This window comes from Hylobates moloch, unplaced genomic scaffold, assembly GCF_009828535.3.
Source record: "Hylobates moloch isolate HMO894 unplaced genomic scaffold, HMol_V3 SCAFFOLD_1, whole genome shotgun sequence".
Lineage (NCBI taxonomy): Eukaryota > Metazoa > Chordata > Mammalia > Primates > Hylobatidae > Hylobates > Hylobates moloch.
The window spans coordinates 204,106,795-204,133,367 of NW_026652276.1; the positions used below are offsets into that span (position 1 = coordinate 204,106,795).

A 26,573-nucleotide genomic window follows, 5' to 3' on the forward strand; every position below is an offset into this window, starting at 1 on the left:
AAACTATTCTTATCATATTATAACTAATTTTTAGTTTCTCAGGAATGCAGTTAAGTTGTGTCAGTATTAGAAACTATTAAGCTTATACAAATTTTATTTGTTTTAGGTTTGTCAATTAGATTTATATTTTAAAATCCCATCCTCTCTCAAACCTTTGTTCCTTTCCTATTGTTTTCTCTCAGAATTATAGGTGGCACGAGTGCCTGCTCATAGCCAATACACTGCTTTCCTGCTACAAACAAAACATCTCCTGTTTCCTCCCATAAGAAACAGAAATTAGAAGCTGATTATATTGAATTTCCTACTGGGATTTCTGCCTGGGCTTTATTAACTGTCTCTGATTTCATTTAATTCTTACACACTGGTGTTTAGATAAAGACTCTCCCTGTCTAGGATGACAAAAGTTGGATTTTAAAAGGGGGAAGCATTATTTTTTATGTTGATCTAGATCCTACCACAAAACCACAAAATACTAATTAAATATTACATAATAACTTGATTTAAATAATTGGATTCTAAACCTCTTAAAATGAAAAGCTTTATTTCTAAGGGAATCAAAAAGTTTATAAAAATGAAGCTGATCCTTTAAAACATACTACCATATTGCACTGCTTGACTTGCGTGGTCATTAGGAATTTGGATTCAGACTTCTTACCCTTTAGAAACATTGACAATGCCTATAAAACCAGAAGGTTCTGATTCAGGGGGGGAAGAATTTCTTTATTCTATGTGGGCAAAATACATATGACCTGAACAATTTTGGTTTCTACCCCAAAATACAAAAAAAAAAAAAAATATATATATATATATTTTTTTTTTTTTTGCTGGAGGATGTGAGACAGGAAGTCCAAGTAAGACATGTGCTGAATTTAGAAATTAGAGTAGTTCAGTGAAAGATAGATTGGGAACACAAATCTCACAACCGAATTATTTATATTGACATGTAGGATGGTCCTTAATTTAGAAAATTATGCTATACTCTTCCCCCTCACTTCACACAACTCAGCAATTGACTACTGGTATATAAGACACTGAGATATAAAATTAACTCTGACCCAGCTTCTAGCATCAGCTTTTAAAATCAGTCTTATTATTTCTTCAGAAATTCCTTATCTATGAAATGGAGGCTGGGCTGAACTTGTAGAGAACTAGTGCAACAATGTAAATAAGTGAAGAGAAAAGACAAGATACTAAACCAAACAAATAGTCCTCCATAGAATTAAAAAACAAAGTGGTAAAAATCACATAACATGAATTTACATCAGATTATTAAGAGGCATTGAGTGGTATTTATTTCACATAATAACATTAGTACAGCACTTCCTATAGGGAGAAGGCCAGCACTATTCTAAATGCTATAATTATCTCCATCTTACAGATGAAGACCCTGATAATTAAGTGACTTGTCCAAAGTAAGTGGATGAGTCAGGAATGGAACCCAAGCAGTGTGGCTCTGAAATCTATGCTCCCAACCACCATAGAACATAGCCTTTCTGCTATTATATTTCTAATTTTGTAGGGATGGGAATAATTTTGTCTAATGGACTTTGCCTTTTAGTAACAGAGTAAGTAGTATGGTTATTCTTTCTGTGCTCTTATCCTAGATTTCATTCCTTATAATTTTTTTCCTGAAAAGATTAGAATTTAAAATATCTTTTCAAGGGAAAGAAAGAAAAATATCTCATCCAATCTTTCAGAATTACAGGAACCACATAGGAGAGAAGCAGAGTATAAAACAGGAAGGGCTGACAAACATAACGTGCAAAACTTACTCTGAAAAAAGTGCAGACCAACCAGGAACAAATCCAGGATCTCGACTAAACCATAGCAAAGCCATTATAATGAAGAGGACCAAGGTCACAATTTCTTGATACCTGTGGAAAAATTCCAACGGCATCACTTCTTATTTTCTCAGTCGGGACATTTGTAGAAACTCCTTGAGCTATTGTCAGGAATGATCTCAAAAGAACATTAAACACTGTAAGAACTAGATGTGTCAATAATTTGAGAGCATCAGTGCAGTTTGAAAAAGCCCTTACTCCTCTTTGGGGTCTCTCAGCTTCTTTTCATTTTACCTGGCAAATTTTAGTTAGACAGGGTATGTGTTTTATCATGTTGAGTTATAGTCTATAATCTCCATAGTTTAGCAAATTTGGGGCCCTAATCAAGTGTTGTAAGTATCTTGCAAGCAAGTATGTGCTTGTTTGCTTTTCAACAGCTACTTGCAGTGTAAACAGCGTTTCTCGCACTCTTCTCTCTCTCTGTCTCCGTGTGTGTGTGTGTGTGTGTGTGTGTGTGTGTCTTACCTTATTGGCCCAAGCTTTTGGTATTCTTGCTTAATCACCTCAGCACAAGCTTTTTGTTGGACTGTTTTGGTTTTGCCACATTTGAACATCTCCTTAAAACTGCAAAGAATAATTAAGCCTGTTTAAGCAAGAAATTCTTTTACTACCACCTCCCTGTAAGGAATATATTTTTGCAAAACGTCATCATCTTCATGCAATAGGAATCTCCCTTCATGCAATATGAATCTCCCTGTCAATAACAGACATCTGTGCTTTTCACCTCTACCTTCACCTCCTTTTTTGAATGTCTTCTGTCTTTTCTGTTTTTGCGTGGTTTGCTCACTTTTTTCATGTTCAATTTTCATTGCATATTTTCCATGACATTCTTTACCAATCTCTTCCTTTTTCCAAGTTATTTTCTACCATTGGAATTTTGCCATGTGCCACTTATCTCTAACTAATATTTTATTACGTACTGGATCTTATATATTTAAAATGTATTTATTGTGTATCTTGGTTGTTAATTGTTCCACGCGTGTAAGTTTCAGCCCACTAGTTAAATTATTTGAGGGCAGGGACAGTGAGGTGGTCATAGATGTTTTCTTTGGCCTGCTATCTCTGAACACTGCTACCTCTGAATATACACAGTTAATACTTGACCCATCAATCCAATAGTACCTTTGGCAAATGTATGAGACAGTTGGGGTCAGATCCATCAATTTTCACAAAGTATGCTAAACTTGAGTTTTACACTGGTGCAGGGACTGATCATGGTCAGAGACTAGACTAAGCCTAGTCTTAGAAGTAAAATAAACTCACCATAAATACCATTTGACCCAGCAATCCCATTACTTGGTATATACCCAAAGGAATATAAATCATTCTGTTATAATGATACATGCATGTGTATGTTCACTGCAGCAATATTCACAATAGCAAAGACACGGAATCAACCCAAATTCCCATCAGTGATAGACTGCATAAAGAAAATGTGGTACATATACACTATGGAATACCATGCAGCCAAAACAAGAAATAAGATCATGTCCTTTGCAGGTACATGGATGGAGCTGGAAGTCATTATCCTCAGCAAACTAACACAGTAACAGAAAGCCAAACACCAAATGTTCTCACTCATAAGTGGGAGCTGAACAAGGAGAACACATGGGAGAAGAACAACACACACTGGGGCCTGTCAGGGGTGTGGAGGGAGGGAGAGCATCAAGATAAATAGGTAATGCATGTGGGGCTTAATACCTAGGTGATGGGCTGACAAGTGCAACAAACTATCATGGCACACGTTTGCCTATGTAACAAACCTGCACATCCTACACATGTATCATGGAAGTTAAGATAAAATTTAAAAAAGAAGTAAAACTCTATTACATTTTTTTCTTTAAGTTTCTTTACTCATATGTCCTAATGGCACCCACAACATAATCTTCCTGTTTATTTCCAATAGTAACTGCCACTTTTTATTGTTTTCAGCTGCTGGTTTTAGTGACCTCCTTCCTCACTAATTTTCTGTCTTGAAGTCCAGTGTCTTCAAAACTGAACAGTTTTTGTGAAATACTGTTCTAGATGTAGACTTTTAAGAAAATTCCTCCAGAGGAAGCACTAAATGAGAAAATGGCTAGATTCTTATGGATTATCTCTTGGAATGTTTATGAGTAGCTCAGTTAGTTTACATTTTGTGTCAGTATAGACAGAAAGGACATTTTCTTCTGTAAAATATCCGTTGGGGCAAGCCTATACATTCATAATCACCCTCATGCATACACCTCAATGCCTGAATATGAGTGAATGGACAGTGCTACATTTATGATCAATCAGGAAATAATTGCTTTTTACAATCTCAGTTAAATTACTGACTAGTGCCAGTCTCAAACTTTTACCCCTTGTCATGACATAAATACTACTAAGAAACTACTGAATGCGCCACCTAGAGAGCAATCTGTAGAAGAGAAAATCATAGTAAAGAAGGAGATAAGTCTCCTTAGAAACAATTTTCCACCCAGTACATTGCATATGTAGTTTATCATTTTGGTTGCAGACAATAAATAGTTAAGTCGAAAGCCAAATTGGCATTGCTACAAATGAAGGTTAATGCCTTCACAAAGGAACTGACAAAGCCTATGACAATGCATCAAACTCTCCATTTAAATAAATTCAATGGCACTGACAGACGAGCTCCTCTTCTCAGGTATGTTGGGGTCATTTATAATGGGTGAGTTAACTGTGTTAATAGCCAACATACTAATCAGAATGTATGCTAGTTTGCCAGGGGAGTGGCTGATAATTTCCATCTGTCAGTCTAAAATCTCTGGAGGTAAACACCTTGGCAGACAGAAAAGGACACTGAAAAATTAGCTGGAGCATGAATCTGTGCAGTGTCTAACAGATAGTGAACACCAAGGGAACTGTTTAAACATACCACTGATCATGAGTTACAGACTTTGCCTAGTGTATGCACTTCATGGGATTTTTTTTTTTCCTCATCGAGAGCACATTTCAATATATTTGCCTTTTATCTTCTTAATTTCTCCTTTTTAAATGGTATGCCATTTTAAAATAATGACAGTGGTTGGATATATATTTTATAAAGTCTAAATGTAGCAATGAAGAACCTGTGACTCTTTTGACTTGGGATTGCCATCTCCTGTATCCTGCATTACTACCTGCACAATTGAGTAGTCCCCAAAGGCTTGGATTTCCTGAAAGGGGCACTTAGTATGCAGCTGGCCTCTCCCCATTGACGCCCACCTGCTGAAGTCAGTGACATTTTACACATTTGCTTCAGCAGGAGGACTGCCACATGCTGCTCCCACAATCTGAATATAATTATTTTTTTAATCATCAGTACCATCTTCTCACTACTAACAAAACCATGGCAGTTCTGGAGAAAAAGCAGAAAGAGCAATCAAGAGGGGAGAATGTCAGTCCTCATATTACTAGGCATGGAAACCATGGCCACAGGCATGGAACCACATCTGATTTCAGCGTTTTACTTTTCTTTTGAGACAGACTTTTGCTCTTGTCATACAGGCTGGAGTGCAATGGTGCGATCTCGGCTCACTGCAACCTCTGCCTCCCAGGTTCAAGCGATTCTCCTGCCTCAGCCTCCTGAGTAGCTGGGATTACAGGCACCTGCCACCACGCCCAGCTAATTTTTGTATTTTTGGTAGAGAAGGGGGTTTCACCATGTTGGCCAGGCTGGTCTGTAACTGCTGACCTCAGGAGATCCATTCCCCTGGCCTCCCAAAGCATTTCGCTTTTCAAAGGAAGTACACATAGCTGGCTTCAGTCTCTCTGGTTTGGTGAATAACATGCTGTTTTATTCATAGGTCCTTGAAATTTTTAAAATAAAACTCCACAAAAATAAATTTGAGCTGTTTTGTTTTTTCAGGAAAAAAATACTCAAGATTTGATATACAGCGACTTCACCTTTCTTTTAGGAGTATTGTTAAATGAGTAGAAATTACAGGCTGCATTTTAGATTTTGCTCTGGAGCCCTTCATAATTTTAAATGCTGGTTGTCATCTAAGTCATGTAACTCATTGGTACTTATGAACTACCAGCTTTGATCCCAGCCAAGATAATATGTTGAAGTGTCTTTGAATGCATTTTTTGACATTTTAGTGGCATCAGTCGGTCTTTATTGGTCAACATTTTTTTTTACTTTGACTTCTATGTGTTCAACTTAGGCCCAGATGTGTTAGAATTACAGCCTTGGAAGGGATCTTACTGATTTTCTGGGTAAATTCTATCATCTTACAATTGAAGACACTGAGACTGAGAATGGGTCTGGACTTGCAATGATCCCTTATCTGGCCTCTGAGAAGCCACAATTTTATTCCTGGTTTAGTAATTCCTAAAGCAATATTCTTTCCACAGAGAATATCCTCAGATCTTTATTGTACTTGGTATATTGAAAAGGATGTCAATTTTGGTGCTAGCATGATGCAGGAAGCCCCATATGTCACAGTGTAAGTTGCTTGATAACCCAAGGAAATCTCCACATTAAACCAAGTGGAGGGGCAAACCTTAAAATTCCCCTTTAACAAGTTGGACATCAGATTGAGTTATTTATGCCCTTCAATATCTTATCACCTTAGGACTCAAGCGACACTTAGATGATTTGTTTTCTAATCTTTATTATTTATTTATGTATTTATTTGAGACAGAGTCTCGTGCTATCATCCAGGCTGGAGTGCAATGGCGAGATCTCGGCTCGCTGCAACCTCTGCCTCCCGGGTTCAAGCGATTCTCCTGCCTCAGCCTCCTGAGTAGCTGGGACTACCCACCACACCTGGCTATTTTTTGTATTTTTTTTTAGTAGAGATGGGGTTTCACCATGTTGACCAGGCTGGTGTCGATATCCTGACCACGTGATCCAACCGCCTTGGTCTCCCAAAGTGCTGGGATTACAGGTGTGAGCTACTGTGTCTGGCCCTAATCTTTATTTTTATTTATTTTACTTTTTGAGACAGTTCTCTGTCACCCAGGCTGTAGTGCAGTGGTGTGATCTCAGCTCACTGCAACCTCCAACCCACAAGCTCAAGCAATCCTTCCACCTCAGCCTCTTTAGTAGCTGGGAGCAGAGGTGCACACCACCACGCCTGGATGGTCCTTTTAGGGGGGAGTTTTGTTTGTTTGTTTGTTTGTTTTTTGGTTTTTTGTTTATTTGTTTTTGGTAGAGACAGGGTTTCGCCATGTTGTCCAGGCTGGTCTTGAACTCAGAGAGGATTGTCCAAGCAATCCTCCCACCTTGGCCTTTCAAAGTGCTGGGATTATAGGCATGAGCCACCGCATCTGGCCCCTTTCTAATCTTTAATTAACTGTTCCACAGCTAATATTATTTAAATGAGATTCAAGCTTATCCTTAAAATATGTATTTGTGTGTATTAATTTTGTGAGCAACAAAAATGCAGAAAGGTAGCCTGCATGGCATAGGGGAAAGAGCATCATATAAGAAGCTAACAACTGGGAATCTAGACACCTTTATTTAGCCTATTAACATGAAATATTTACTTACTTGAATCCTAGGAAAAGCCACTGAAGCCAGATCCAGGATAAGAGTAGAATGATAAGAGCAGCCGGGAAGGAAAACGTAAACCATGTTCCAAAGTTGAGGCAATGACAGTCAGGATAGCGTCTGTGTGAAAACATGGAGATGTGTTCAGGGAAGGAGAGAAAGGTGGAATCCTTTCTGATTGTCACAGGGAAGCAGTACTCCACCTCTTTCCTGTGTTGCTGTCCAAGAAGGAAGTCCTGGAATATACTCATCATTAAGTAGAGTACTTTTACCCCTTGTCTCCTGTCTTGATTCTGGAACTGCATAATTATCGCTGCATCCCATATAAGCAAGAGTGGATATGTTTTGATTTTTGTCCTCTATATTTAATCTTTAAGGAAGTGCTTGTGGAAAAAAACCAGTGCAGTGCTTGGTACTCATTAAATACACAAGAAATGGGTGTTCATGAGGTGTGTGCATTTTGTTGTCACTACTCAAATCATCAGTATACGAACAAGGAGAGACACATAAGCAGAATTGGGAACAGGTGAAAATTAATGGGACTGAATGTCTGTTCCCATTTCACCTTGGTGGCTGGAATTCTTGGCCCTATGAAAGGACTCTGATACAGCCCAGGTCATCTCCCATGGCTGTTTTCCCCTCTGTTTCTTCTACCCCAAAGCACAGCAACTATCGAACCAGGTATATTGTAGCTCTTTCTTCCTAGAACCAGGTGGTGCTTTGGAGCACAGTCAAATGGAATCACTGATCCAGATAAAAATAATTAAAAGTTCTGAAGAAATCAACAACTTTTCTTTTTTATCTTACCTAGTTATTTTCAACTTTTAAACTCACATAATAACTCAACAACAACAACATAAGATCAGACACTAGCACAGTTTCTTTGGTAACCTCACATTCATTGTTCTAAAATATCCAATACCAAATAAATTCTTATATAGTCATTTATTTTATAACTATGGAGAAACAATAGGAAATTTGAGAAACAGTTGTCTTTACTTTTTTTCTAAAAGCAGTAACACAAAGATAAATTTGAAAATCTGAAAAACAAAGATATACAGAAGTAATAAAAACATCGTTAACATATTTTAATATGTTTGAAGTCATAAAATATGTAGAACTTTATAGAAATATAGATTTGCAATTTTTTCCTATTTTAATCATACTTTGTACTTCGTCATTTAAAAATCATATAAGTAATGAAATATTTCATGTTATATCTATGTAGCAAATTTATACACTTTAGAGTGTTTCTTTTTCTACTTTAAGATGGTTCCTAATAATAATGGGCCCTCAAAACTCTAGATTTCTAAGGTTTTCTATGATTTTCTTTGAGCTTATGAAAAGTTACTAATCTCCCTAGGCCCTAGAATTATCTTTAGCAGTTGGAGGATAATTTTTATCTACCTTGAAGGGATCCAAAGATTAGCTTACATATTTATGCAATTAGAAAGTGACAAATGATAATTAAAGATGTTAGAAAATTTGCAGTGTGATGAATGGAAAAATGCTTTATCACATCTCCATGAGGCTCTATTGAAAACTGTTCATTTTTGGAAAATGTTTGTTGTCTCCAATTGGAAAATAAAGTAACGGGGGAAAAGCTGATCCCATTAGCATTAGAGTTGGATTACAGGATGACCTATGTTATTCTGTACAACCTAATGACACTCAGAAATGCTGCTTGGATTAGGTTTAGACCCATGTCCTCAAGCCTAATTTCACTTTTCACCATCTGTGGCTCATATCTTGAAATCAGTATGCAGAGCTCTCTCTACCCACTGGAGAGAATCCTGCAAAATGTATTTGACTGAAGATGGGCTTTTCAGACTTTTTGCCTGGAGGAATAGTTTCTTTAGAAAAATGAAAGCCCGAAAAAGTTAAACTTCGTTGTTTTGTTTTGTTTAGTTTAATAGTATGGAAGTATATAAACAACCACATGGGACTATGCCTCTATAATCATAACCTTTACCCTTATACCTAGAGTGAATATTTTGAACAAATGAAGAAATATATGGCATACTCTAAGGATTTTCTTTTGCTGTGATGTTCCTTTTCCCACTCTTTCTTATGTCCTGCAAGTGAAGAGACTTCAAACATGCATCTGAAGCAAATACAGATTTCTTCTATCATGAACTATACTAAGAGATTTAATTCTGATGAAATCCTTTTCTTTTACCTAACACTGTTTGGTATCTACCAAGTGCCAGGTGCTCTCCAAGCTACTGGGGACATAGTGGTGAATGAGATTGACCTGGTCCGGGCTCTCACGAAGTTTATGTTGAAGTGGGGCACACAGGCAATAAACAGGTAAACATATAACAAAATAGGAAATAAAACAGAATAATGTAATAAAAAGTGATTGGGGAAGGGGGAAATTTTACATCATGTCATCGGAGAAGGTAACATTTTAGATGAGACCTAAATAGCAAGAAGGAGCCAGTCATGTGAATAACTGGGAAACAGCATTCCAGACAGGTGAAATAGCAATTACAAAGTCCTTGAGTTAGCAATGAGTTTGTCACACTTGTGGAGAGACGGGAAGCCACTGTGGCTGTGGGTAGTGAGTGAAGGTGAGTGTGACACGACAGAAGTAGTCAATAGAGATCAGATCATATATAACCTTGTAGCCAGTCCGAAAGAATGCAGATTTTATTACAAAGGCAATAAGGACTAATTGGAACGTAGTAAGTTAGTAACGTGACATGATCTAATTAGTAATTGACATAAAACAGATTGGCTCCTGGATGTATTCTCAGGATTGAAGGCAACAAGAGTGGAAACAGCGTGTGATGTTCAGGATGTGGTAGACAGGGTTCCAAGATATGCCCCAAATTCCTGCCTCCTGGTGTACATGCCTTGTACGATCTCCTCTTCTGTGTGGATAGAATCTGTGAATATGATGAGATATCACTCCTGTGATTAGGTTGCATAGTGAAAAAAGTGAAGGGACTTTGCTTAGGTAATCAAAGTCCCTATCAATTGAAACTGAGTTAATCAAAAGCACGAACTATCCTGGGTAGGCCTAACTTAATCAGGTGAGCCCTTAAAAGAGAGCTTCCTGCTGGCCTGAAGAAGCAAACATCCTGTTGTCAGAGGAAGGGGCCCTGCAGCAAGGGCCTGAAGGCAGCCTTTAGAAGCTGAGAGTGACCCCATGCCAACAGCCAGCAAGAAAACGGACACCTCAGTAATTAAACTGCAGGGAACCAAATTCTACTGACAACGTCAATGAGCTTGGAGGAATACCCTGAGCCCCTATCTAGGCTACAGGCCCAGTTGCCACCCTGCTGTCAGCCTGGTAAGATCCTGAGCAGGAACCCAGCTAACCTTTGCCGGGAGTCTTTTTTAAAAAAATTCTTGAAATTTTTAATTTTTGTGGGTACTTAGTTGGTATATATATGTTTGGGGTACATGAGATGTTTTGATAACAGGCATTCAATGTGTAATAATCATATCATAGAAATGGGGTTATCCATCCCCTCAAGCATTTATCCTTTATGTTACAAACAATACAATTATACTCTTTTAGTTATTTTTAAATGTACAATTAAATTATTATTAACTATAGTCACCCTGTTGTCCTATCAAATACTAGGTCTTATTCATTCTTTCTGCCAATTTTGTACCCATTAACCATCCCCACTTTTCAGCCCACACCCTATTATCCTTCCCAGTCTTTGGTCACCATTCTTCTACTGTCTATCACCATTAGTTCATTTGTTTTGATTTTAGATCCCACAAATCAGTGAGAACATGTAATGTCTTTCTGTGCCTGGTTTATTTCACTTAACATACTGACTTCCACTTCCATTTATGTTGTTGCAAATGATAGGATCTCATTCTTTTTTATGGCTAAACAGTATTCGATTGTGTATGTGTACCACATATTCTTCATCCATCCGTTGACGGGCACTTCGGTTGCATCCAAATCGTGGCTATTATTAATACACACAATATTGCAACAAACATGGGAGTGCAGATATACCTTCCAAATACTGATTTTCTTTCTTTTGGGTATATACCCTGCAGTGGGATTGCTGAATCACATGGTAGCTTTATTTTAGTTTTTGAGGAACTTCCAAAATGTTCTCCATAGTGGTTGTACTAATAATTTACATTCCTACCAACAGTGTATGAGGGTTTCCTTTTCTCTGCATCCCCGCCAGCATTTGTTATTACCTGTCTTTTGGATAAAAGTCATTTTACCTGGGGTGAGATGATATCTCTTTGTAGTTTTGATTTACATTTCTCTGATGATCAATGATGTTGAATGCCTTTTCATATGCCTGTTTGCCATTTGTATGTCTTCTTTTGAGAAATATCCAAATATTTTGTCCATTTTTAATTGTATTATTAGATTTTTCCATATAGAGTTGTTTGAGCTCCTTATATATTTTGGTTATTAATACTTTGTTAGATGGAAAACTTGCAAATATTTTCTCTCATTCCATGGATTATCTATTCATGTTGTTGATTGTTTCCTTTGCTGTGCAGAAGCTTATTAACTTGATGTGATGTTATTTGTCCATTTTTGCTTTGGTTGCCTGGGCTTGTGGGGTATTATTCAAGAAATTTTTGCCCAGACCTATGTAGTGGAGAGTTTAACTAATGTTTTCTTGTAGCAGTTTCATAGTTTGAAGTCTTAGGCTTAAGTGTTTAATTTATTTTGATTTCATTTTTGTTTATGGCAAGAAATAAGGGCCTAGTTTTATTCTTCTGCATATGGATATCCAGAGTTCCCAGCACCATTTATGGAAAAGACTGCCTTTTCCCCAGTGTACATTCTTGACACTCCCTTGGTATGTGGGTGTCTGCTGAGTTTGGTCCTGTTTTTCTTTCTGCTATGACAGGGCAGCATTGATTTCAATGCCTCACAATTGCTGGGCTCCTCCTTACCCCACAGCACAAGAATGCTCTCTGCAACATGCTGCCACTGCCAGGGAATGAGGGAGGGGCAGCATCTGTGATTTTACACTGTTTTCTCTACCTCTTCAGTGCCTCTTTCAATGATATGAAATTAGAAGGAGCTACTGTGAGTGCTTACCTGACTTTTGGTCCTTATCAAGGTGCTTTTCTGTATGTAGATAGATGTTAAATTGGTGTCCTTGCGTGGGGTACTATCCATGGAGCCCTCTATTCCACCATCTTGCTCTGCCCCTTTCTTCCTAACTGTTGACCCACAAAAATAATGAGATAATAAATGTGTGCTGTTTTAAGCCACTAAGTTGATTGCCATTTGTAAGGTAGCACTAGAAGAGGAATGCACAGGGAAACCTATTAGAAGATAAAGTACCTCAGAAGTAGGGTAGAGTGGAGTAGATTTTAGTTTACATGTGAAGATAAACAGAAGGCAATAGATTTTAGATATATTTGGAATAAAACCTAGGAAATGGAGAAAAGATGTCATATGTTGAAATGGCGAAGTCTGAGGGGAGGTCGGATTGACAGAAGGGCAGGGGAGAGGTGGCAGATCAGGCATGCTGTTTTGGGATGTGATGATTTGAGATGTCCCTCAGTTTTTGAAGTGGTCATGTTGGAATGCAGCTGGATAAATAAGTCTGAAATTCAGAGGAGAGGGCAGGAATAGAGATATAAAATTGGTAGTTATCAGCACATAGGTGGTATTACAAACATAGAAATGAGTCTGATAATTTAAGGAGTAATGGAGATTTAGAAGAGAAACTGGAAGTGCTTCTCTTGGGGCACTGTAAGTTTTAGAGGTTAGGTAGAATTGAGCAGATGAGCTAAGCACTTTTAATTTTATCAAAAATCCTGTGAAGAAAGCATTAAATTTTTATTTTACACAGGAAGAAACTGAGTCTTAGGGGGCTAAGTGGATTGCTCAAAGTCAGATTGTGTAGTCAAACTGGATTTTTAAGCCAGGAGGAGTTTAAAACACAACTTCTGTTCATTAAACCATTATATCCTCAATTTTAGCTCCCAGATAAAAAGAGAAAATGCCATATATATTACAAAACATCCATAGGCTGGAGTACAAACTTTATGTTTTCTTGGCATTTTAAAACAACTGTAGAAATGATGCCCCATAACACAGAGATGTGCTTTGACCTAAAGCACATTTATGCATCAAGGCTGACTCTTAGGAAGAGTCATTGTCACTGTATGTAACTTATATGTTATATGCAACTTATGCCCCACTGCAAAACAAATAACTTTAATACCCTTGAAATACTCAGAACATAGCTTCAAAAGAATGAATGTAGTCTCAGAAATTTATAACCTTGGAACAAATTTTAGGCATTAAGTGTCATAGTATGCTACTATAGATACTATAATTGCACACCAATTATAGACCTTTTGACTGATGACAGTTTTGATTATCTCTGAGATAAAGCTACTTTTCCATTTTGTATGTGTGTACTTCCAGAGGATTTTCCTCAAAATATTAACTATTTATCATTCATGATCCAGGCTGAGATTTTTAACAGCAATGGCAAAAGTAGAGCAGTGGCAATAACAACAGCTAACATTATTGACAAGTTACTATGTGCCAGACCCTCTGCTAGAGCCACATGTGCATTATGGCATTTAATTATTTCAATAACGTTGTAAGTTCTAGTATCATCCCCATTTTACAGAAAAGGAAACTGATAGTCACAGAAGTTAAGCTAATATATGGTGGGCTTGAAATCTGAATTGAGGTCTAAGCCCAAACTCTGCCATGCCAAAATTTCTTCCATAGTATTTACCAGAGGAATTATTACTGAGAAGTATATATTGCTCATTTCTGCAGGGAAAAATCACAGTAGTCTTTGAAAGTGGTTATTGCTAGGTAGTTATTCCTCATATGTGAGGGGCAGTGGTTCTAGCAAGCCCCGCAGTTACCACAATCCAGAAATACTCAACTCCTGAAGTCAGTATAATCCTCTTGTGTATATATGAAAAGTTGGCCCTCTGTGTCCGTGGATTCTACAGCCCTCAAATACTGTATTTTTGATCTGCGTTTGGTTGCAGATGTGGAACCTGTGAATATGGAGGACCAACAGCATTTTTTGAAACAAATCTTCATATGAGCAAATCCATGCAGTTCAAACCTGTGTTGTTTAAGGGTCAACCATAATTGGTTTATCTTCTTACTCTTTAATTAGTGATGTAAAACACAGCAACAGTGACTGTGTTAATCATTGATAATACAGCTTTCTTCCAACCTGCTTTCTCTACCCATAGATTTCACAGCTGATACCTATAAACTAAAAAATATAATTTGGTAATCAGCAAGGTGTGAAATTTTATTTGTGATAATCTTCCTTTCTTTATCCAGTAGATCTTTTGTGTGTATGTTTAACCAATAGCTGTTGTACTTGTTTGATGAGATTGATGCATCAAAACCACTCTATCATGAAAGTAGTAATTGTCCCTAATAATATTTCCTTTCATAGGTTTGTTTTGATAGTAAAAGATTATTCAGCTATTTAGATGATTCCCAAGAGTAATTAGTACTTCATTATGTCTTAATACAGTTCATCTCTACTGATGTTTATTGATCACTGATATGGTTTGGATGTTTGTTCGCTTCAAATCTCATGTTAAATTTATGATCATTAATGTTGAAAGTGGGACCTAGTGAGAGGTATTTGGGTCATGGGGGCGGATCCCTTGGTGCCCTCCCTGTGGTAGAGTTCACAGGAGATCTGCTTGTTAAAAAGAGTCTGGGACCTCTCCCCTGTGTCTCTTACTTTCTTGCCATGTGATTCCCCTTTGTCTTTGCTATGACTAGAAGCTTCCTGAGGTCCTCCCCAGAAACTGAGCAGATGCTGGTGTCATGCTTGTACAGCCTGAAGAAGCATTAGCCAAAATACACCTCTTTTCTTTATAAATTACGCAGTCTCAGGTGTTCCTTCATAGTAGCACAAAACAGTCTAACAAAATCACCTACTTGTATCCTTTATGGGCTAAAAGAAGAATAGGACAATGATTCGTTCAGCCATTACAAGCTTGTAATTTTCAAGGGTGATGGTGTAATCCTCAATGTGCATGTGTGGATAAGACAAGCTTATGGAAGAGTAAACATGGGTTATGATTTTTAAAAGAGATGAAAATGGTGGTTAAAAAATAACAGAACAGAGTGCTAAATGGTATTGAATCCACAAAAGTACAGAAACATGTTGACAGAGTTTGCTGGTGTGGGGTCCCCCGGTTCCCTCTGCTTCCTTTCTGAGTCCTGACTGAAAATTAGAGTTCCTCTGTGTGACCCAGCCATCTGCAGGTTTTTTTCCCTGCAGGCTTGAATTCAAACTGGGGACTTGAACATTCCCAGGCACTGATAAAAGTATCTAGGTTTACTAGAAAGAAACTGGCCCTAGCCCCAAGCCAAGTTCCATAAACTCTATGCTCTGACCCCCTTACAGTGGACGCACCTATGTAGAACATTCCTTTTCTCTCATTGTTCCTCTAGAGGATTGCACTCTGTAAGTTCCCCTAATATACGCTTTGTACCAATCACCCTGGTATTTCGTTCTTCTTTCTTTGGAATCTCAATTTGCCCCATCTCAGGACTGTCTGGGCATTCCCTTGTGGAAGTTCCCTAGCTGTGGCTTTTTAGGCAACTCCAGCAAAGGCTTCAATGGAACAAAATGGCTGATTTTTCAAGAACCAGAATAGGAAGTAATAGCTTAATTACAAGATAGTATTTATTAACAGTAGTGTTAGAAAATGTTAGTTGATGACTGGAAGAGTGTATCAGTGGAGCAAAAGGGGATAAGAATCAGGTAGAGAGCATTAAGCAAACAGGATTTTCTTTATGGAAGAGCCAATGAAAACCTAATGAATTTGTGTAATTACAACAAGAGGTGGTGGAACAAAGACTATTTCCAGAATACCCTGTTGCAAGGATTTATTAAAGCTAATGGTGAATTAATCATAGGGGAGTGTAGGAATTTAAGAATTTAGGTGCCCCAGCTACTACTAGATTCTAAGAATCAGAATGTCAGAAATATTTCATACTTTATAAATATCAGCCATCATCCTGCATGCCTCTCTTACACCACTGTACAAGCCCTGACTCATCCTCCATTTTGAAAATGGTCTTCTGGCTTTCAAAATATCATATGCTTCTGATTCTTCTCCTACCTCAGTTAACTTTGCTCATCCTCTTCCTTGTCAATATTTCCTAAGAGTCTATCCATGTCTCAATTCTTTTTACTTTTTTTCCCTATGTGACCATTTTCATGCTCGAAAAATTACTATTTGCCTATATAGAGAGACACTCAAATTTATAACTAACTGAAATGATGCATTTGCAAATGATTGCTGAAAATCACTTTGTGGATATGTTCTCAGTAGGTATTTAAATGTATCCAAATTCAAATTTATTAATTTCTCCAGTGAACCTGCACTTTCCCATGTCTTCTCAAGAAGTTCATGGCATCACTATCTATCTGACCTTATGGACAAAAGTCCCCAGAGTTGCCCTAACCCCTCCTTACCCTTAAATCCTCATATCTAATTACTTATAACCTTCTGACTTTGCAGTGTCTTGAGTCCAAATCCTCCTATCACTTTACAACTAGCCTAGTTCTGCCTTTCATCATTTGTTGGCACTTTGATCACAGACTCCTAATTGGTTTCCTGTCTCCAGACTCCTATAGTGCCAATCTTCATACGGCTATTCTAAACTATGCAAAACATGCACAGACTATTTCACTCCTCCCTAAAAAAAAACAGTTACAGACTTTTTGGTACTTTGATTTAATGAGTTATTTTCATTCATTTTCTCCATAAATGTGGTGCTTGCCTCTTTTAAGATTATTCCAAGTCATATGGACACATTTTCTGTAGCAACCAAGGTATGTGGGACACAGCTACAGCCCTCTTTTAGGAAACACCTTCTGTGATGTTTCTAGGAAGGTAACTTTTAAGGAGGCAGCCTTAAGGGTCTGGCTGGCTTTGGTTTTGGTCTTCAGTTTGCTAAACTGAACCTCAACTTTCTCAACTCTAGTAGTAACAATAACCAACATTTATTTATTTTATTTATTTATTTATTTTGAAGCAGGGTCTCCCTCTGTCACCTGGGCTGTAGTGCAGTGGTGCAATCTCAGCTTATTGCATCCTTCGCCTCCTGGGCTCAAGCCATCCCCTCACCTAAGCCTCCTGAGTAGCTAGGACTACAGGTGTGCACCACCATACCGGCTAATTTTTATATATTTTTTGTAAATGTAGGGTTTTGCTATGTTGCCCAGGCTCATCTTGAACTCCTGAACTCAAGCCATCTACCCACCTTGGCCTCCCAAAGTGCTGGGGTTACAGGTGTGAGCCACTGCACCTGGCCAACCAATGTTTATTCAGCCCATGCTTTGTCCTAGGCACAAAGTGCTACTTATTTTATGCAAAACTCAAAACAATCCTCTAAGAGAGAGATCATATTATTTTCCTCATTTGCTTGGAAAGGCAACAGGCTTTGAGAGCTTAATAATTGTCCAAAGTCACCTAGCTGGTGAATGAAAGAGCTGGGATTTGAACACAGATGTTTTAACTCCCAAGCGTATGCTTTTAATTAAGCAAGGATATCCAGGATATAGGTACAGTATAATATGTGTAAATTATCTGGCAAGGACTCAATACATCTCTCTACCTTCTCACCTATAGGTCAAAAAATAAATATTTCTATGTTTTTACATTTTAATGTTTTTCTCATATTTATGTTTTGTCTAGACAATTAGATGAAATATTCTTCCTGACAGGTTTTATTTCTTGCATTGTACAAAATAATTCAAAACTGTGCATTGCACATTGCCAATTCTCAAGAAATGCTTATTAATTGAATGAATGAATGAAGGTCTGTTTCTATTTGTATTGAATAACTTTTAGCTTTCTCAGAATTCATTTTTTTGTTTGCTTTATGTAAAAAGGAACACAAAATACATTTTAAATATTATTATATATACATTATATATAAAGAGATTGTATATAAAACATTATATGTATATCAAAAGAATAGAAATATAAGGCTTCAAAATACGTTATATAATTTCTTCCTCCAATAGTTTATTTGTAAGATGGCACCTTTCTCTAAACGTCAATGGTATGAAGCCATTAACTCTGAGGTTTCGTGCATCCTTTGGAGCTGGGAAGGATCCAAAATGAAATTGTTCAAAAGGATCATTGGTATTACTCTAAAAGTTTACAAGTAGTACCAAGAGGAAAAGGTGGCATTATTGTAGTGGATATGTAGATAAAGAGCTATTTCTCTTCAGCTCCAAACACTGAAAAAGTATGCATACACACACACACACACACACACACACACACACACACACATATATTATGCTTCTATAATATTTTCCATTGAAATTTAATACATTCCATTTTATTATTGCTTTGAGATGCTACCGCATTTTGTAGGGCCAACATTTAAGCAAAATTTTAATAAATATCTTGCTTGTTTAATACTATCAATTATATTTTTTCACATAAGGTTATTTTCCCTTCTATTCCCGTATTTTGTATCATAAAAGGATTCTTTGAATTTTTTCCAGTTTGCATATAATTCCTAATATAAAGACAACCTTTTGGAGAAAAACATCATTATGTTTCAAAATATATTTTAAGCATTCTTTTTTTTTTTTTTTTTTTTTGAGACGGAGTCTCGCTCTGTCGCCCAGACTGGAGTGCAGTGGCGCAGTCTCGGCTCACTGCAAGCTCCACCTCCCGGGTTCATGCCATTCTCCTGCCTCAGCCTCTCCGAGTAGCTGGGACTACAGGCGCCCGCCACCACGCCCGGCTAATTTTTTGTATTTTTAGTAGAGACGGGGTTTCACCGTGGTCTCGATCTCCTGACCTCGTGATCCGCCCGCCTCGGCCTCCCAAAGTGCTGGGATTACAAGCGTGAGCCACCGCGCCCGGCCTATATTTTAAGCATTCTTTAAATTTAAAGGACTTTTTGGCCAAATCCCCATGATTAGGAGAAGTAGAAGATTAGATAACTAGTGAAAATAGTTACTAAAACCTTTTGATTAAAGTGCTATCATGCTCTTAATCTGTCATTACAAATAGATTAGTGCACTCAATAAATCAAGGGAAAAGTTAAACAAAATTTGGTTGATACACTCTGCAAGATCACAAAGACCAAAACAACCTCAATATGAATTACTTTGACTGTATCAACTAATTTCATGGGAATGATGGAAACCAGCAGTTCTCTAATATCAACAAAGATAAAGCATAAGAATTTGGTCTGGATATTAGAAGTTCACAGACAGGAACTAAGATGTGGAATCTCTTCCCTTGGAGAATTCATGAGAAAGGATACAAGTCATTTTCAAAAAGATGTCAGGTGCATTTCTTGTCTTGAATTAGGGGATACGTTGGATAAATCCTCACTGGTACTATGACTTTCTGAAGCCTCTCATTTATAAACCAAAAACCTTTTAAAGTTTTCTAAGTCAGTAATTGGAGTGTACATAAGGGATGTATATTCATAGAAACAATACTCTTGAAGGTCTGTGTAATATTGATCCTAAACTCCTATACCAGTGTTCTTTGAACACAAACGCCCATTCTTTCTAGAATGGAGATTGACATTCTTTGAGTCTTGGATTTCTTAGAGAATCCATGCGTGCACAACATTTTGCAAATAATTTCAGAAAATTCATAGAGTCTATGAATCTACTTCACAGAGAGTAGTTTTCCTGCCTCTAAACTCTAATTTTTCTGTGAACCCAAATCCTGTTCCTAGGCTTTCTCAATCCTGTCTATCTTCTTGAAATTCTGATTATTATCTGTTCTTTTAGTAGAACCAGTCAGAGTGCTCATATGACACCATGGACTTACATACTCTTGTTTCAATGATACTTACATAGCACAAAATATTTTTACATAGTTTACTTCATTGAATTCTCACAATACCCCTATGAACTGTGACTATTTTACATATGAAAAAATTAAGTCTTGGGAGAATCACAGAACTTTTTGTTGTTGTTAAATTCATAATGTGGCCGGATGCAGTGGCTCATGCCTATAATCCCAGCACTTTGGGAGGCCAAGGCAGGTGGATCACTTGAGATCAGGAGTTTGAGACCAGCCTGGCCAACAGGGCAAAACCCCATGTCTACTAAAAGGACAAAAATTAGCTGGGTGTTATGGTGCACGCCTGTAATCCCAGCTACTCGGGAGGCTGAAGCATGACAATCACTTGGCAAAAGGTGCAGTGAGCTGAGATCGCACCACTGTCCTCCAGCCTGGGCAACAGAGTGAGACCCTGTCTCAAAAAAACAAATAAGTAAGTAAAATAATTCACAACCTAAGTACCTGCAAGTTGAGGATTTTTTAACCCAAGTGTTCTACCTGTTGAATCCACAGATTCCCATTTCTGCAATGGATTGTCATCACAGTTCCAAACATATTAAGAGTCATATATCTGTTTGTAGAACACTTTATTACTGACACTTACTGTAATTGTTCAATCTTTCAAATCTTTTTTGAATTCCAAAGCCAACCCTTCCATAATTAATACCTCTGTTCACCACTCATTATTTACGTTCACATGTTGGTCCCCAAACCCTACATAAATTGTCCCAAGAAAATAATTCCTTTTCACTTTAGTTAACTATCATTTGTGGTATTATTTTCAATGAAAAATGTTTTTCCTGTTTGTTTAGAGTGGTCAGCCAAGAGTTATCTCCTCTGAGCTGACCTGGGAAATCTGTTGGCACAAGTTAATTCAGTATTCCCTGAATATTTAACTCTCAGTACAAAGGAAGGTCTGTAGGTCTATAGATGTCCTGAAGGGAAACAAGGGAGAGTTAACATAACATCTCTGTACTTGGATTCTCTGAATCAGGTAACAATAATTTTTATAATTTGTGTGCTGCCCATATGTTAAATCACCAATCCAATAAGGTTACTTACGTATTGAAATACTCTGCAAAGATCAAGTTGGTGGAGGTACCAGTGATTGTTGTTAGTCCACCAATGGTAGAAGAGTAGGCAATGCACAAACACATAAGTTTACATGTCATGTGGCCCTTCTTTGTTCGATATTTGGTTCCCACGCCTGAGTTCTGTTCAACAACAACAAAAAAGTACCATGAGAACTGCTCTATATTTGTTATGGACTGAATGTTTGTATCCCACCACCCCCACCAATCCATATGTTGAAACCCTAACTCCTGATGTGATTGTATTTGGCAATGGGGCATTTGGAAGATACTGGGCCTTCCTTTGTGGATGTGGCCCTCGTCTGATAGGATTATGTCCTTATAAGAGGACACATTAGAGAGCTTGATTCCTCTCTCTCTCTCTCTCTCTCTCTCTGCTATGGAGAAAGCCACAAGAAGGCATCTCTCTGCAATGCCAGGAGAGAGCCCTCACCAGACACTGACCCTGCCAGACCCTGATCCAGTCTTCAGAACTGTGAGAAATAAATTTTTATTGTTTAAGCCACTTAGTCTGTGGTGTTTTGTTATGGTGATATGAGCTGACTAATACAGCATTTGTCTTTCCGTCAATAGAGATGTAGCAATAAAAGTATTTAAGCTGAAGCCACTGAAATATTTTAAAAACCCAATTTCATTCATTTCTTCATCTTTCTTTCTTGTCTCTTACCCAACTCTTCCCCCATGTCTTTCCTTCTCACCACTGCTCCCAAAGCTTTTCATTATTTTTCTGTTGATACTGGTGGTACTCAATACTCAATAAGTCCCTGAACTTCTTTAAGAAGGGTTTCCCCACCTACACACCTTAATGGATGGTTCCCAGAGGATATTACTCCTGAAATGGAATGTTTTCAACACCATATACCTCAGCATTGAGAGATAAGTCAGTGTCCTCTTTGCTCCCACTGTCTTTTCCAGAACATTAATCCTCTGCCCACACAAAAAGTACATCCTTTTTTTTTTAAGGATCACATAACTTGGATCTCTCTCTCTCTCCCCATTCCTTTGACCATTATATTTTGATCTCCTGGTCACCCACTGTCATTTAAGATAACATTTGCACTTAGCACATAATCATCTTCCTTAGTCCAAATCTTGTCAGTGACTGAATGACTACACTATGTTCATGAATAGCCCTTCAAATATCCTGGCCTCACAGAGTTTTTATCTCATTTCCAACGATTTTCAGTTCTCCACCTCAGTCACCCCACCCCCATAGTTACACCTTGGACAATGGCACATCCTGAAATGGTTTCACTTGGGGAATCACTAGTCCAAATGTAAGTGTTTTATTTAAGAGATGACTTCCTAGGGTATAAGCCAAAAGCAACTTCATTCTTTTTCTCACCCATGACCCTGTAAACACCCTTTGTTGGTTTGATTCTTCCTGTTCCTGTGGTGAAATTCAAAGAAGAACCCATAACTTTTCCGGTCATTTCATTTAATGAATAGTTTTTCAGTTATCTTTAGTCAGAAGAATAGCTTCATTTCAGTAGTTAAAATAAACAGTGCCTTATTTAATAAGAAAAATCCCAAATTTTAAACTTAAGCATTCTCTTATCCCCTAGATCAGGCTTGCTTGAAAGCCCATAGCTGGAAGGAGGTTTGTGAGTTTGACTTTCTCCTTCTCTCCTAGTTCCAATTCTTCTCACCACTTGCTACACTCAGTTTCTAAACCTTCAAAATTTGGAATGTCAGGAGAAGAACAGGATCAGGAGAGGAGTGGTAAGGATTAGGAGAGGTCTTATTTGACTGTGCATTAATTTTAAAATGGCATTAGTACTTTCCAGGCATGGTGAATGTTTGAAATGACTCCATCTGGTGGGCAATTTTATGGGATTTTATGAGACTCTTATTATCCAAATAAGAACATCAGATTGTTGTTCTTTCTATGTAGGTAATATACATCTTCTGCCTGGTGGCGTATGACACACTCATGGTGTCTGCCTGTGATAGTCTACCTGGTCTCTTTATGTTGATATCCACTTATGCTGTCAAAAATCCCTTCTGGAGGAAGTTGCCTTTCAAATGATCCCACATGACACTCCTCCCACATGTTTCCTACATCTGGTCCAAGGGAAACAGTCACCTCTGTCCTGTTGTCAGTGACAGTGCAGCTGAAACTTGATTAGGTAAGGAAATTCAGCCACGAGTTTTGACTTTCTAATTTTTCAAGAATGTGTCAAACACTAATCCATTGACCTTTTCTAAGTCTAGGTTGGTAAGTAGCAAGTTCTCCAAGTAGTAGTTTCTTAACATCTATCTCACCTTGTTAAGTAGGAGACTCTTCCCTTCTTTTGACTATGATGGTACAAGTGGCAGGGGGTTGGGGCACTGGAGAAATACTCCAACTTTCTCCATAAGCAGACTATCTCTCAGCCTTCTCATTTTAAACACTAAGTTTAAGAGTCTAAAACTGTTTTTTGGTCACCTCATTTGCACGTACTGTGGAAATGAAATGCAAAAATACCTAAGTGTGTGCTTGATGTTATAGTTACTCAGGGGTAGAAAGAGTATCATTTTACTATCCCAGTTATCAAGAAATTGGCACAGTTATCACAGTTTCTTCTTCCAACTTCGTTGTTGAATTAATTCTATCTCTACAGTTCTTCAAACTGCACTGGCAAATCTAAGTCAATGAAGTATGTAGTTATGCCCAGTTATGGTCCTCTCCTTTCTTTACTTCCATCCTTATTCAGTTTAGATTCCATGGTACACCATTTCAATAAGTTTTCTTAACAAAACTCCAAACTCTCTTTCTTGTCTTTTCTTGAATGGTAGTTCTTTATGAAAATTCCAACTGATTATAAACCCAACTATTCTCTCTCTCCATGTCATGTCTGCTTCTGAGTAGCCAGCTACTGTTGTTAAAAATTACATGTACAGTAGAGCAGATGGGATCATTCATGATCACAAACATCCAATGCTGTAATGATGTTGCTCCTCTACCCTACTGTGTTTGCATAACCAAATTGCTCTACCTGTTTCCACAAGGAAATATAAAACCTTCTTTATTATCTCTATATGTGCCTCTTAATGCTCCTTCTCAGTCTTTGCAAGTAGCTTTGCCTCCTACTTCACAGAGAAAATAGAAGCCAGCAGACAATGGTATCACTGTGAAATGTGGAAACCTACTTGCATTTGCCCCATCTTCTTGTTCTCTACATAATTAATAGAGTCAATGTTTCTCCTCCAACTTCTTGTTTCTGGACCACAGTCTCTGAGGTTTTCTCAGAAACCTTCCACTACAGACTATTGGAATTTTAATCAACATTTAATTATTTTTGAGCCATCTTTACAGAAGAAAAACAAGAAAGACTTGTTAACCCTCCTTTCAAGTAAACTATTGCCCTAACTCATCTCCATTTTCACAGCCGAACTACTCGAAAGAGTTGTTTACATTCATGGACTCCATTTTCTTAATGCTTCCATCTTGCTTGTCTCCTCATTCCACCCACAATGCACTTCCTGTGATTATCAGTAATCTCCTCAGTGCTAAGTTCAATAGGAACCTTTCAATTTCAACTTTGTAGTCCCCTAAGCAAGCATCTAAAAGAGTTTATCTCTTCTTTTTACAGAAAAAACTCTGCTTTGAGTTTCTGTGATATCTCACTCTTTGGGTTTTTCTATCTCTGCCTGTTTTTCTGTCTCCCTTGCCAGTTTTTTGCCTTACATCCTTCCTTAAAACAGGAATTTCTTTAAACTGTCACAGGCCCTTGCCTCTCCTCACTCTAATGTTTCTCCTTTAAAAATTTCTTATTTTTATTGATTTAATGACTATTTTTATGCCAGATCACCAAACTTCTGTCTTCAGCCAGACTCCTCCCTCTAGACCCATGTATCCAATTGCCTGTTCAACATAATTTGAGGGCCAGGCACAGTGGCTCATGCCTGGAATCTCAGCACTTTGGGAAGCTGAGGCAGGTGGATCACTTGAGGTCAGGATTCTAGACCAGCCTGGTCAACATGGTGAAACCCTGTCTCTACTAAAAATACAAAAATTAGCCATGCGTGGTTGCAGGCACCTGTAATCCCTGCTACTTCGGAGGCTGAGGAAGGAGAATTTCTTGAATCTGGGAAGCGGAGGTTGCAGTGAGTTGAGATCGCACCACTGCACTCCACACTCCAGCCTGAGCAATAGAGCAAGAACCGTCTCAAAACAAAACAAAACTATATATATATTTGAATATATATGTGTGTGTATGTATGTGTATGTGTGTGCGTGTGTGTGTATATATATACATATATATGTATAGAATGTCTTCAATAAAACTCCAATCTGAAAATGTTCAGGACCAAGGCTATTACTTCTTTTGTCAAACCTAGTTCATCAGAATCACTTATATAAGCTGATGGCATCACCATCACTATAATAAACTCTTATAGTGTCCTTAGCATGTAATAAGCACTGATCCAAGTTAAAATCAATTAAATGTTTTAATTCATTTAAGTCTTACAATACAATGAGGTGGGTACAATTATAATGTCATTTTATAAGTAAAAGACATAGAGAAGTTAAGTGAATTGTTCGAGGTCCCAGAGCCTGAAAATGACAGACTTGGGTTTTGAAACCACGCAGTCTTGCTTTAGAGCTCAAACTCTCAGCCACTTTGCTGTTATATATTGCTTGTCCTCCTCGAAAACATTATCTTCCTCATCCCATCAAATTCTGTCAGTTGTATCTACTGAAATATGCCTGGACTCTGTTCAATTTTCTCCATCTCCACTGTTATCACCCTGGTCTCAGTCAACATTATCTCTGGCCTAGGTTAATGAAATAGTGGGTTTATGGATCTTCTTGCATCAATTCTTGCCTGTTACAGATTCATTCTACAGACTACGGCCTTTAAACAAAAATCTAAATGTAGTTAAGGAATATACAAACACTTATTATCTTTTGTCTTCTTGTGTTTGTGTATTTCTTAAATACACTTGTACATTTTTTTTAGGCTACTGTGTATAGGAAAGGTCTGAAATAGGCAAGAATTAATGCAAGGACAACCATAAAAGGATTGTTATAGTAACTCAGACCACATTTTCTTTATCCATTCATCATCTATCAAGGGACACTTAAGCTGTTCCCATATCTTGGCTATTGTGAATAATGCTGCAATTAATATGGGGAAGCAGATATATCTTTGACATACTGATTTCGTTTTGTGGGTACATATATCCAGAAGTGAGACTGCTGGATCACATGGTACTTCTATTTTTTTTTCTAATTTTTAAAGGAATCTCTATATTGTTTTCCATAATGGTTGTACCAATTTACATTGCTACTAACAGTGTACAAGGGTTCTCCCTTCTCCAGGATAAACAGAAGAAATGCCATCTTCCGTACAGATAAACATGCTATTTGAG

General features: G+C 37.7%; 1 protein-coding gene across 1 annotated transcript in view; it reads right to left on the bottom strand.

The window, feature by feature from the left end:
- The window catches only part of SLC13A1 (solute carrier family 13 member 1), an 85,437-nt gene that overhangs the window by 11,474 nt on the left and 47,390 nt on the right, over nucleotides 1–26,573 (bottom strand). The window contains exons 7-10 of the mRNA XM_032753510.2: nucleotides 21,187–21,338; nucleotides 7,321–7,440; nucleotides 2,307–2,405; nucleotides 1,773–1,874 (exon numbers count right to left, since the gene is read on the bottom strand). Coding sequence (XP_032609401.1) covers nucleotides 1,773–1,874; nucleotides 2,307–2,405; nucleotides 7,321–7,440; nucleotides 21,187–21,338 — 473 coding nt within the window. The remainder of the gene's footprint in view (nucleotides 1–1,772; nucleotides 1,875–2,306; nucleotides 2,406–7,320; nucleotides 7,441–21,186; nucleotides 21,339–26,573) is intronic.